The sequence below is a fragment of the Lissotriton helveticus genome, chromosome 1_2 (assembly GCF_964261635.1).
Source record: "Lissotriton helveticus chromosome 1_2, aLisHel1.1, whole genome shotgun sequence".
Taxonomy (NCBI): Eukaryota; Metazoa; Chordata; class Amphibia; order Caudata; family Salamandridae; genus Lissotriton; species Lissotriton helveticus.
Window position 1 is genome coordinate 94,603,007 of NC_136058.1, and position 12,772 is coordinate 94,615,778.

At 48.0% G+C, this 12,772-nt stretch overlaps 1 protein-coding gene across 1 annotated transcript in view; it reads right to left on the reverse strand.

The window, feature by feature from the left end:
- CACHD1 (cache domain containing 1) overlaps window positions 1–12,772 on the reverse strand; it is a 373,745-nt gene that overhangs the window by 84,881 nt on the left and 276,092 nt on the right. Inside the window, exon 10 of the mRNA XM_078669174.1 lies at window positions 8,941–9,090. Coding sequence (XP_078525300.1) covers window positions 8,941–9,090 — 150 coding nt within the window. The remainder of the gene's footprint in view (window positions 1–8,940; window positions 9,091–12,772) is intronic.

Genomic DNA, 12,772 nt, shown 5'->3' on the forward strand with positions numbered 1-12,772 from the left:
GAGTTATTGGTCTTGTAAATGACATTTTATTTATTTGTTGGTTTTTAAAATTGCTAAATTGATGGCTTTGTCATTTACAATGCCAATAGTTATAACTTTCGCGAATGTGACACCTATAGCATTTGGAATGCAACATGTTTTGTATTTACGTGACTTAGATGGCAGCTCTGGTCGTTAGGCCACATCTCTAGAGAGCAGGAGAGTGCAGCAGGGGAGAGAAGCACAGCAATGCAATAGGTCTCGCATTAGGAAAGTTTGAGCTATTGGTATTGTAAAGGACACATTTTTTATGTATGTGCTTGTTTTGAAAATAGCGAAATTAATAGCTTTGTTATTTACAATGCCAATAGTTTTATCTTTCGCACCTATTGTAACACAATGTGTGTTGTGAGGGTGAGTGAGGGTGAGGGGTTGAGGGTGAGGGGTTGAGGGTGAGTGAGGGTGAGGGGTTGAGGGTGAGTGAGGGTGAGTGAGGGTGAGTGAGGGTGAGTGAGGGGTTGAGGGTGAGTGAGGGTGAGGGGTTGAGGGTGAGTGAGGGGGTGAGTGAGGGTGAGGGGTTGAGGGTGAGTGAGGGTGAGGGGTTGAGGGTGAGTGAGGGTGAGGGGTTGAGGGTGAGTGAGGGTGAGTGAGGGTGAGTGTGAGGGTGAGTGAGGGTGAGTGAGGGTGAGTGAGGGTGAGTGAGGGTGAGTGAGGGTGAGTGAGGGTGAGTGAGGGTGAGTGAGGGTGAGTGAGGGTGAGTGAGGGTGAGTGAGGGTGAGTGAGGGTGAGTGAGGGTGAGTGAGGGTGAGTGAGGGTGAGGGGTTGAGGGTGAGTGAGGGTGGGTGAGGGGTTGAGGGTGGGTGAGGGGTTGAGGGTGGGTGAGGGGTTGAGGGTGAGTGAGGGTGAGTGAGGGTGAGGGTGAGTGAGGGTGAGTGAGGGTGAGTGAGAGTGAGGGTGAGTGAGGGTGAGGGTGAGTGAGGGTGAGGGTGAGGGTGGGTGAGGGTGAGTGAGGGTGAGTGAGGGTGAGTGAGGGTGAGAGTGAGTGAGGGGTTGAGGGTGAGGGGTTGAGGGTGAGTGAGGGTGAGGGTGAGGGGTTGAGGGTGAGTGAGGGTGAGGGTGAGTGAGGGTGAGTGCTGGTGAGGGGTTGAGGGTGAGTGAGGGTGAGGGGTTGAGGGTGAGTGAGGGTGAGAGGGTGAGGGGTTGAGGGTGAGTGAGGGTGAGTGAGGGTGAGTGAGGGTGAGGATGAGGGGTTGAGGGTGGGTGAGGGGTTGAGGGTGAGTGAGGGTGAGTGAGGGTGAGGGGGTGAGTGAGGGTGAGGGTGAGTGAGGGTGAGGGGTTGAGGGTGAGTGAGGGTGAGGGGTTGAGGGTGAGGGTGAGTGAGGGTGAGGGTGATGGGGTTGAGGGTGAGTCAGGGTGAGTGAGGGTGAGGGGTTGAGGGTGAGTGAGGGTGAGGGTGAGGGGTTGAGGGTGGGTGAGGGGTTGAGGGTGAGTGCGGGTGAGGGGTTGAGGGTGAGTGAGGGTGAGGGTGAGGGGTTGAGGGTGAGTGAGGGTGAGTGAGGGTGAGGGGTTGAGGGTGAGTGAGGGTGAGGGTGAGTGAGGGTGAGGGTGAGTGAGGGTGAGTGAGGGTGAGTGAGGGTGAGTGAGGGTGAGTGAGGGTGAGTGAGGGTGAGTGAGGGTGAGTGAGGGTGAGGGGTTGAGGGTGAGGTGAGTGAGGGTGAGGGGTTGAGGGTGAGTGAGGGTGAGTGAGGGTGAGTGAGGGTGAGTGAGGGGTTGAGGGTGAGGGGTTGAGGGTGAGTGAGGGTGAGGGGTTGAGGGTGGGTGAGGGGTTGAGGGTGAGGGGTTGAGGGTGAGTGAGGGTGAGGGTGGGTGAGGGTGGGTGAGGGTGAGTGAGGGTGAGGGGTTGAGGGTGAGTGAGGGTGAGTGAGGGTGAGGGGTTGAGGGTGAGTGAGGGGTTGAGGGTGAGTGAGGGTGAGGGTGAGTGAGGGTGAGTGAGGGTGAGTGAGGGTGAGTGAGGGTGAGTGAGGGTGAGTGAGTGAGGGTGAGGGTGAGTGAGGGTGAGGGTGAGTGAGGGTGAGGGTGAGTGAGGGTGAGGGTGAGTGAATGAGGGTGAGTGAGGGTGAGTGAGGGTGAGGGTGAGTGAGGGTGAGTGAGGGTGAGGGGTTGAGGGTGAGTGAGGGTGAGGGGTTGAGGGTGGGTGAGGGTGAGTGAGGGTGAGGGTGAATGAGGGTGAGGGTGAATGAGGGTGAGGGTGAATGAGGGTGGGTGAGGGGTTGAGGGTGAGTGAGGGTGAGTGAGGGTGAGTGAGGGTGAGGGTGAGTGAGGGTGAGTGAGGGGTTGAGGGTGAGTGAGGGTGAGTGAGGGTGAGGGGTTGAGGGTGAGGGTGAGTGAAGGTGAGGGTGAGCGAGGGTGAGGGTGAGTGAGGGTGAGTGGTATATGGGCATATAACGAGAAAGCGAAAGTGAAAGAACAGGTGATGTGGAGGACTCAGAGGTAATCAGAACGGAGCCGAACGCAGAGGAGATGGCTTCGAGCTCCAGTACAGGTAGAGAGAGGAATGACAAGGACACGAGGGCAGCTTGGGAAGGACTTCTGCTGATTACCTTCAAGTACCGTCTTCCACTGCCAAGTAAACTGCTCTCAGGACAGAAAGGGCAGAGGGGGAGCATGAAACAGAAGACAGGTATAGTGACTAAGCAAAGGGCAGGGCGACAAACAAGAATAATGATCATACGGATAGGGGTTCAAAGGCGGCAAGGATGAGGCTCATGAAATTACGCGTTGGCAATTTGGATAAATACATTAAATGATTACGTTAAACAGAGTAGGCTATAGCCAGAGAGAGGAGGCATGCAGGGAAAGAAGTTAAGGCAAGAGGGAATCCAGGCCAGACTCGCCTGCTCTGGATTCATAATAGAGTGTGAAGAGGGTTATTAGATGACGTGCAATATTAGGATGTAAAACTGTTAACAAAAAAAACCTTTAGAAATAAACATTTTTACGCAATAAAGTGCTATAGTAGTTTGATGCACTAAAATCACACTAACGCTGCTATGATTGGTTCCTGGCAGTGCTCTTTGCAACCAGACTGGAGATGCATATGAAGCGGTACTGATTCTCACAAGAATGAAAACTGGTCTAATGAACAGACTATATGTTTACAGACTCATCTATGAAACAGCAACTTTGTTACCCACAAAAACATAACTAAAACAGACAATAGGTCCAGGTCATTGTTGAGATTGCACACAACAACTTAAGACACCGAAGGGGAGACACACGGCGGGCAGGGGAGGGGGCGGAGCGGGGAGAGCGGCATGAGGGTGTGAAGCAGCCGGGGCCTTTGAAGTGAAGCTAAGCTTCACTTCAAAGGTGTGGGAGGAGTGTGGCTTTGGGAACAGATGGCGATTTGGTGATGTGCACGCGCATTTTAGGTCAATGCGCTTGCGCATTGACTTAAAAGCACACGGGCACAGCACCAAATCGCCGCAGTTAGTTAAACTTTGTTTAAAGCCCTATAGTCTCGCTTCTCTCAATGCGCATGCGCATTGATAGGTCACGAGACCTAAAAATAGGGTGAAACAAATGTTTTAATTTTGCTGCAAAGCTCCCTCAGACTTCTCAAGCAGCCGGGTTCACACACACAACTAACTGTGCTCCTTCCCTTGCATCACCAAAACCAAGGGGAGGAGCCCAGACAGCTGTGTGTGAACCCAGCTGCATTGAGAAGAGGTGATAAAGACCAGCAGAAGAAATCAGAACGGACAAGGCCGCTTACAAACACTCTGTGCCCTGAATGTAGTCACCAGCGGGATAGGATCCCTGGCAGTTGTAGTGATGGAAACATCTGGCCTCGAAATACAAAGGGATCACTGAATGACGCTTGCATTTGCAATGAACCAGACAAATGCAGGCATGTGAAATCTACAATTGACAACTGTTTCACTGTCAAATGGATGCTAAAATATGAGATGCAGACGAAGGTGTGCCCTCTTTGGGCTTTTAATGACTTTAAACTTACTTTTGCCCTCTGTTGGAAGAAACCTGCTCGGATTAGAAATTGGGGCTTTTGGTTTGAATAAGGGCCTAAAATTTCTTGTAAGCAGCATCCAGATAAGCACTTGAGTGGAATTTACTTACACAGAAATGGGGACACAGATTGCTGTTCATAAGCACCTACCCAATAAAATCAGGTTGCATCATACATCGCAGGAATACCAGAGGTTGCCAATTATTTTACTCCTGAGATTAGGGACCAAGAATGTTCCATGTTTTACAAAATGCATATGAAGCACTGGTCTGGAGAGAACCTAGATGGCACTGTAGACACAATTACATGCTTTAGGCATTTATAGAGAACAAAAGTTGGTTAATTGTTAAAATTATGAAGTCGGGACCTTCTCCATAGGGAAGTCAAACTATGTCTGGAACCTGTGTCTCACTCTCTACCCTTGAGGGCAACGATGAAGCTTTAGGCCCGAGTTAGCAACAGTTGACCAAGTTTTCATGCTCCAGGTCCTATACATGAACATCCCATTAAAAAGGTTACTGCCTTATTCGCCGACTTCTTGGATTTCTCACTGGCCTTTGTCAGGGCCAATCTGCCATTACTTTGGGATAAAACAATGAAGTCATTCATAGATCGACACTTGAACACTGTCCTTAAAAAGCTCTACTTAGAGACAGGAACAGTCACACGGTGCAAGTGATGAAACTGTTCCAACAAGAAGTGTGGTCAAGCAGCAAGGCCTTCTAGGCCATAAACTATACCTGGCTATGTATATTCTTCTGGTACAACCAGGGAAGTACCAAAATTTGAACTAACATCATTCTGCACACTCATGACAGTGATCCTGGCCAGAAAAGGGAACAGCTATTGCCAAGCTGTAAGCACTGTTACGGTCTTCCAAGAATAACTTGGGATAAGAAAAAGCAAGAACAAAAAGTTTCAGGTCATCTCGGAGGTGTCATCGTCAGGATACGCAGGAAAATAAATCATCTAGAGCTGGAATTTCTGGGAAAATACTGAAATGTACATATTTGACGATCTCGTCAATCAATCAATCAATCAATCAGGTCATTTGTAGAGCGCACTACTCACCCGTAGGGTCTCAAGGCGCTGGGGGGGGGGGGGGTGCCGCTACTGCTCGAACAGCCAGGTCTTGAGCTTCTTCCTGAAGGCGAGGTGGTCTTGGGTCAGGCGCAGGTCGGTCGGGAGGGAGTTCCAGGTCTTGGCGGCCAGGTGGGAGAAGGATCTTCCTCCTGTTGTCGCTCTTCGGATGCGGGGGACGGCGGCGAGGGCGTGGTTGGCTGATCTGAGGAGGCGCTTGGGAGTGTAGAAGTTGATCCGGTTGTTGAGGTAGCTCGGGCCTTGGTCGTGTAGGGCTTTGTGCGCGTGGGTGAGGAGACGGAAGGTGATTCTCTTGTTGACCGGGAGCCAGTGTAGATCTCTCAGGTGTCCGGAGATGTGGCTGCGTCGGGGGATGTCGAGGATGAGTCTCGCCGAGGCGTTCTGGATCCGCTGGAGTCTCTTCTGGAGTTTGGCAGTGGTTCCGGCGTAGAGGGCGTTGCCGTAGTCCAGTCGGCTGGTGACGAGGGCCTGGGTGACCGTCTTCCTCGTCTCGGTGGGGATCCACCGGAAGATCTTACGTAGCATGCGCAGGATGTTGAAGCATGACGAGGAGACGGCGTTGACTTGTCTGGTCATGGAGAGGGAGGAGTCCAGGATGAAGCCCAGGTTGCGTGCATGGTCTGTCGGTTTGGGTGCGCTGCCCAGGGCAGGGGGCCACCAGGAGTCGTCCCAGGCGGAGGGCGTGGAGCCCAGGATGAGGACCTCCGTCTTGTCCGAGTTCAGTTTCAGGCGGCTGGTCGTCATCCATTCGGCTACGTCTCTCATCCCTTCGTGCAGGTTGGCTCTGGCGGTGGCGGGGTCGTTGGTCAGGGAGAGGATCAGCTGGGTGTCGTCAGCGTAGGAGATTATGTTGAGGTTGTGTTGGCGTGCGATGGCCGCAAGGGGGCTCATGTAGACGTTGAAGAGGGTGGGGCTGAGCGAGGACCCTTGAGGGACGCCGCAGATGACTTTGGTGGCCTCTGACTTGTACGGTGGTAGGCGGACTCTCTGTGTTCTTCCGTCGAGGAAGGAGGTGATCCATTCCAGTGCCTTCTCCTGGATTCCGATGTTGCTGAGGCGCTGTACTAGGGTGCGGTGGCAGACAGTGTCGAAAGCCGCGGAGAGGTCCAGGAGGATGAGGGCCGCTGTTTCTCCGTTGTCCATCAGAGTTCGAAGGTCGTCGGTGGCGGCGATGAGGGCGGTCTCGGTGCTGTGGTTGGCTCGGAAGCCAGACTGTGAGGGGTCGAGGGATCCATTCGTCTCGAGGAAGGCGGCCAGCTGTTTGTTGACGGTCTTCTCGATGACTTTGGCCGGGAACGGGAGAAGCGAGATGGGACGGTAGTTCTTGAGGTCGGTGGGGTCTGCTGTGGGTTTCTTGAGGAGAGCGCTGAGTTCGGCGTGCTTCCAGCTCTCGGGGAAGGTGGCGGAGTCGAAGGAGGTGTTGATGATGTCCCGCAGGTGGGGTGCGAGGACAGCGTCGGCTTTGTTGAAGACGTGGTGAGGGCAGGGGTCGGTCGGAGATCCGGAATGGATGGAGTTCATGGTGCGGATGGTGTCTTCGGTGCTGATCGGGGTCCAGGTGCGGAGGGTGGTGGTGGGTGGCGTCGTTGCGGTTGTGGCTTGCGTTGGTTGGTTGTTGAAGCTGTTGTGTATGTCCGTGATCTTGTTGTGGAAGTAGGACGCGAGGGAGTTGCAGAGTTCTTGCGACGGGGTGATGTCATTGTTTCCGGCGTTGGGGTTGGATAGCTCTTTCACGATGCTGAAGAGTTCCTTGCAGTTGTGTGCGTTGTTGTCCAGCCGGTCCTTGTATGCATTTTTCTTGGTGGCGCGGATCAGTTGGTGGTGTTTCCGGGTGGCGAGCTTGAGGGTGGTCATGTTGTCCGTCGTTGGTTCCCTTCTCCAGACTTTCTCGAGGGCTCGACAGTTCTTCTTGGAGCTCTTGAGTTCGTCGGTGAACCATGGTGTTTTTCTGCTGCAGGATCTGCTGGGTGGGGTTCTCAGAGGGGCGAGTTCGTCCGCGCAGTCGTTGATCCATTTCGTGAGGTTGTCGGCGGCCTGGCTGGGGTTCGCTGAGTTGGCGGGAGGGTGCTGGCTCAGGGAAGCGGTGAGCTGGTCGGCTGTGATCTTGTTCCAGCTTCTTCGAGCGACCTGTTGCTGGTGGTGGTGGATCGTCGTTCTTCTGAAGGTGAAGTGGACGCAGCTGTGGTCCGTCCAGTGGAGTCCTGTTGCGTGGCTGAAGGTGACGTCTTTGCTGGATGAGAAGACGGCGTCGAGTGTGTGTCCGGCGAGGTCAGATCTCGTCAGAGAAAGATGTTGAGAAATCACAAATAAAAAGCAGTCAACGGGAGAGGCAGCATTCAGAGTAATGATAAAACTGACCAGCAATCAGCGATTGTAAATGGTGGACCATTTTAAGAAACTTTCTGAGCTAAAGGTACGCAGCAACATTGACTTATGGTGCAACATTTGCGACAGCATTCAAACATCACTTAACTGTGCATGGCATTGCAACATTTGTGGAAAGCCATATACATGTCCTAAACATCACCCAAAACTGTCGCTGGAAAACAACCGTGTCTACACCACAGCAGCTGTCAAAGTTAAGAATATCACATCGATGTACTCACGCTGGTCAGAATTAATCAAAGTGCCTCAGGACAAAGCAATCAAAAATGAGTCAAGTGAGCAAATTAAATTAGAATTCATGGCTTCAAGGAATCCTAGCAAAAAAATCCCACCGAAAGATCACACTAGAAAGATCCTATACTCTTCAATGCAAGCAAATTCTGAAATTTAAAAAAATTCTATGAATGACCTGTCACAGCAAAATAAATTTTGGAGATGTTATAGGCAATCACCAGACGTCATTATTAGTAAACAGAGGAGGATAAGGTGATTTGAAACGGCTCCCATGACTATGTTTGAGTAGCAAGCTGCAATATCAGTTCAAAGGAGAAGATCTGGAATACGAAAAATTTGAAACAGTTTACCTGTGACAAATTTATGGAAAGCACAAAAAATAGAAAACTCTTGAGGAAAAAAAATAGAAATCAACTCTGTGCCGAAAATAGGGGGGGTGCTAAAAAAATTCCCCTTAGTGAGGTGAATTCCTTTAATTTCTTACTCCAAAATACAGAGGACTACATCCTCCCTTAGGATAAAGATAGTTGCTTAACAAAGGTGTGAACCATACTACCCTATCGAGGTAGGTGTTGAAGAGAAACACGTTGTCTTCCACAGTATTGATTTGTAATGTAATGACTGTTCTTGGTGGATTAGATCAGGAACAGACCACAATATGAAAAATATTTTTTGAGAACTGACAACTACCTGCCAGCGATAACAGAATGCTAAATATCAAAGGCAAAGAATGCAGGCAGGAAAGAACAGGCAGGCAGAGGGTAAGAGGTGAACTTAATGAACAATACAGGAAAACTGCATCATTTCAACTAGAAGATGAGTCAAGTTTACATTACTCTATCCTGGTAATAAAGGATTCAGAAGTAAAGTCTGAACAAGAATTTAAGATAATGAGTATTTTGAAGTTAAAACAAACCAATATTTTCCAAAGTCTATATGTGACAGAATAGAGAACATGTTTTATTGTTTATAAAGCAAGTTTATTAAACTAATATTCAAAACCTCAGGCCAATGAATCGACCAGAATTACCAGTCTTTCCAGAAGGTTTTTCACCACAACGTGCTGAAATACTGCTTCCTGGTCTTTCATTGTAACTTACAAGAAGGCTACTGCAGTGCAGCCAAATAAAACACTTGGAATCCATGGCTTTCAAAGCAAAAGACAAAACAGAAAACAAGAGGCATTATTTTCAGAGGGTCTTTGATCACGGTACCTTTGTTGTCAATGAGAAAGGTGTACGACGCCAAGGAATCTTGGTAATAGGTAACATCTTCAAGGATATAAGCAAGATTCACATCCACTCCGACAATTCCCAGCAGAAGATTTCCAAAGTAGCACGGCTTACTGACGGTCATGATCAAACCTAGGAACAGAGGAATGTGATACTTTGTTATATTAATCAAAGGTTATGTTGTACATATGCATACATATCAAACAATGTGTTGGTGGATTAGAGACAATTCCGGGCCCAACCACTAGATGGAGGAATAATGCACAGCATGAAAATCCAGAAAAGATTCAGGCTGCAAAGCCACTGACAATGGCTTAGATAATGTGGGAATGTGTGCTGTTAGGGGGCTACAGAGTGAGAGAAGGTTGAGGTTAGGTTATGTTGCACTTGACAGGCGACAGACCTAGATGAATACTGAGTGATAAAGGCAATAGTTGCTCGACTCTAATCCATTCAAGCAAACCCACGCAAAGGCGTCATCCGTTGAATCATCACAATAGTCCTCAAATGCAGAAATCATCAAACAAAGGAATACTCTAGAATGGCCACTGTTGGTGACTCTTAGCGATGCAGGAATGGGTAGAGAACAGTTGTTCCTCTACACCGGATAGCCCCTTTGAACTCCAATTTCTGTTGGCCTCTGTGAAGCAAGGCCACAAATTTTCTCTAAGTCCCCAGACAGTGACTGGATTTGGAGTGGAATCTGATGGGTATCAAACATGCAGATGCGTAAATTATGAGACAAGTGCTATGTGGGTTTATGACCGAGCTAACAAATAGGGAATGACAGATGATTTTCTTTAATGGGAATTATTAATGCATTAGTGCAGTAGGTTCAATTAAATGAAACTTGGAACCCAACTCCCAGAATGCCCCGATTCCTTAAATAAAACAAAGATTTCCTGGTGAGATGCAGTTAACCAAAAATAGCAACCCAAAATTAGGTGAGGTCTACTTCCTAGGAGGCACATGTTCTTAAAATAATGGTCACCAAGACTATAAACAACAGGTGTGGTTATCATCTAACTTTGTTTTACTTTAACAATCAGTAACATATTGATACCTTTTGGAAATTTGATGCAGGGTTCAAAAAGTCACTTGTCCAGAAGGGGAAATCATAAGCGATTCATAGTTACACACATTGTGTTAACATTTTGGATTTTGCAAGTGATCCACTTATTCCTGTTCAGGAAAAAATTGAAAAACTACCTATATATCACTTCAATCAATACAAGATGTCTCTAGAAAGACGGCTCTCTCACAGACCGGATAAGCCTCATCTTTCTTATAAGTCATGGTAGAGCATAGATCCCCCTGGAGCTCTCAGTGGACTACTTTCTATGCTTCATAAATCACCATTAACTCAGCACCATGTTTCCCAAAGGATATGCCCTGTACCCATGTCCAGCAAACAATGCAAAATAATAATCCTGCAAACAATTTAAAATGTTCGTTTTTCTATGTTATTGAACAATGCATTTCAGATAGAATATTGATAGAAATAGAAAGTGGGTTTTAAATGAAGCTTTCTCTGCCTACCCAAACAAAGCTGTGCACTCTAAAAACAGGATGTGTACAATACCAATGATTTAATCCTAGAGGAGACATTTCCATTTTAAATGATCCTGTTTCAAAAAACACTTTGAATATGGCTTTATGAAAATGTGTGACAGCTTTTCTAATCCATTACTAGTTGATGTTCAATCTCTGAGACTTAAATGACTAGACTGCATCCACTACACTTCTACACAACATCACATCAAAGCACACAGCATATCACATAGCATACACCACTTTTTGGCATATCTAGTACACGTTCATTCAGGATGACAGCATTTCATGCTCAGAATCTCATGCTGAATAAACCCAAAGCAAGTGCAGTTTACTGAGATTAATTCAAGTGTTCCTTCTGTCACTTCGATGCAGCCAAACCCTCTAAGTGAGATAGATATGTCCAGAATTGGGTTCAATGCTCACCGTTACATAGTACCCAAGCTACACCTTACTGAGTAGGCCCTAGAAGCCAGAAGCTGGTCTGGGTTGCTTAAGTTCCAGTCTGGAGGGATCTGGCTTGAGAGTTCGGGTGGACAGGCCAAGACTGATTTATGGAGGGCTGGTCTCGGTCTAGAGTGACACAGCGAGTGAAAAAAGATGGACTGCAACGGGTCCCAAAGAAATTGCAAGTGACAGAGATAAATTCAAGCTTACATTATATCACTTGGTTGTTTATTCCTGCTCCAGGGAACACTGCCCACTCCCTTTTCAGACTATACATGCATTGCCACACTTCACTCCGCTGTTCGCCCAACAACAAAACCTACCTCCAGGATCACACCCCACCCAAACCAAGAGATTACACATTTCTTTATACCCTCCAGACAAAAACACACACTACTACTGGAAACCACACCCCACACCACAAATTAGCTAACAGACACCACAACATCATAGCAACCCTGCACTTTTGTCACCACCACTGAAACTAAACCAACATGAAATCTCAACTCTGTTTAGGACATTTACACTCAACATGCTATCCCTAACATCCAGTACCACAGCACAAGCACATGCCATACTATAATGCCCCTCAGTTCTGTGATACTCCTTTTGCCCCCGCTGCCAGCAATACTCACAACATCATGTATTTCAACTCATCAAATCCACCACCACACCACATCTCCTGTGCATGCCTCTCACCACAAGTCATCAAAATAGAGCTAACATCAAGTGCTCAGAACCATTTATATCTATACATGACAGACCCTACTACTAACCCAATCAAACAGTGCACTTGCTCAATTATACAACTTATCACATTACAATTAATCATATTACAAAACTATACTGCTACAAAATGTTTCAGCATTTTTCAATACACCGTATGCGCATCATCCTGTTGCCCCACACAGCTGACTACCATCACTAATCTGGCTTTACTCAATTGCGCCAAAGTGACAGGTACATTTGCAGACTTCCTCAGACCAAGAGTGAATGCTAGGTGCAATGAAGTGGAGGGAAAACGTAACATCAGCACAACCAATCCCTACTATGGACCACTAACTCTAGTCCTTCCTAGGACTGAGAGCACAGGTAGTCCTCAAAGGCCATTAATGTCCACTGTCAACTGGATGACTAAAGCCAAAGAACTAAATACCAGAGACTTTGGTCATAAACACTGAAATTGGGGACCAAGAACAAAAGGACTCCCACAGCAGCAGCACAGTGGTACATTCAGTAAATAAGGCAGCCACAGTCAGGGGCTTAAGTTGCAATACCAGAACATAACTGTCTTACTTGCCTCGGTTGGACAACCTAAAACCCAGCACACTATGCCTATAGAATAGTAACCTGTCCCATTACTCCCCTGAAAACAACAAACAAGACATCTTAGCTGAACAAGGTTAAACGGGACCACTAAAACAATCCCCCCTCCCCCCCGCTGTGTAATCCTCCTCTGAGACAAACTCACAAAGCATTCCACTGAAAAAGGCGAAACTGGAAGGCTGCAAAGAGCCATCAACAGAGCACCGCCGTGGGGCTACCTCAAGTCTCAAAATCATGCATCAGTCCTATCGGGAAGAAATTGAGAGATTCATTTTTCCTGTATCTCATACTTCCTATGAGAGAAACCCTCAATAGCACACTGAAGCTGGTCTCCTGAAGTGCTCAAAAGCAAGTACATGATTAAACACTGCGCTACATCAACAAAGAAACAATACATTTGAAGAGCACAACTGGGCCTTGTTCGATGCTTAGCCGCGATATTCCAATACAAATTTGTAGTAAGCATACCGTTCTTTTACTTAAGTCATGC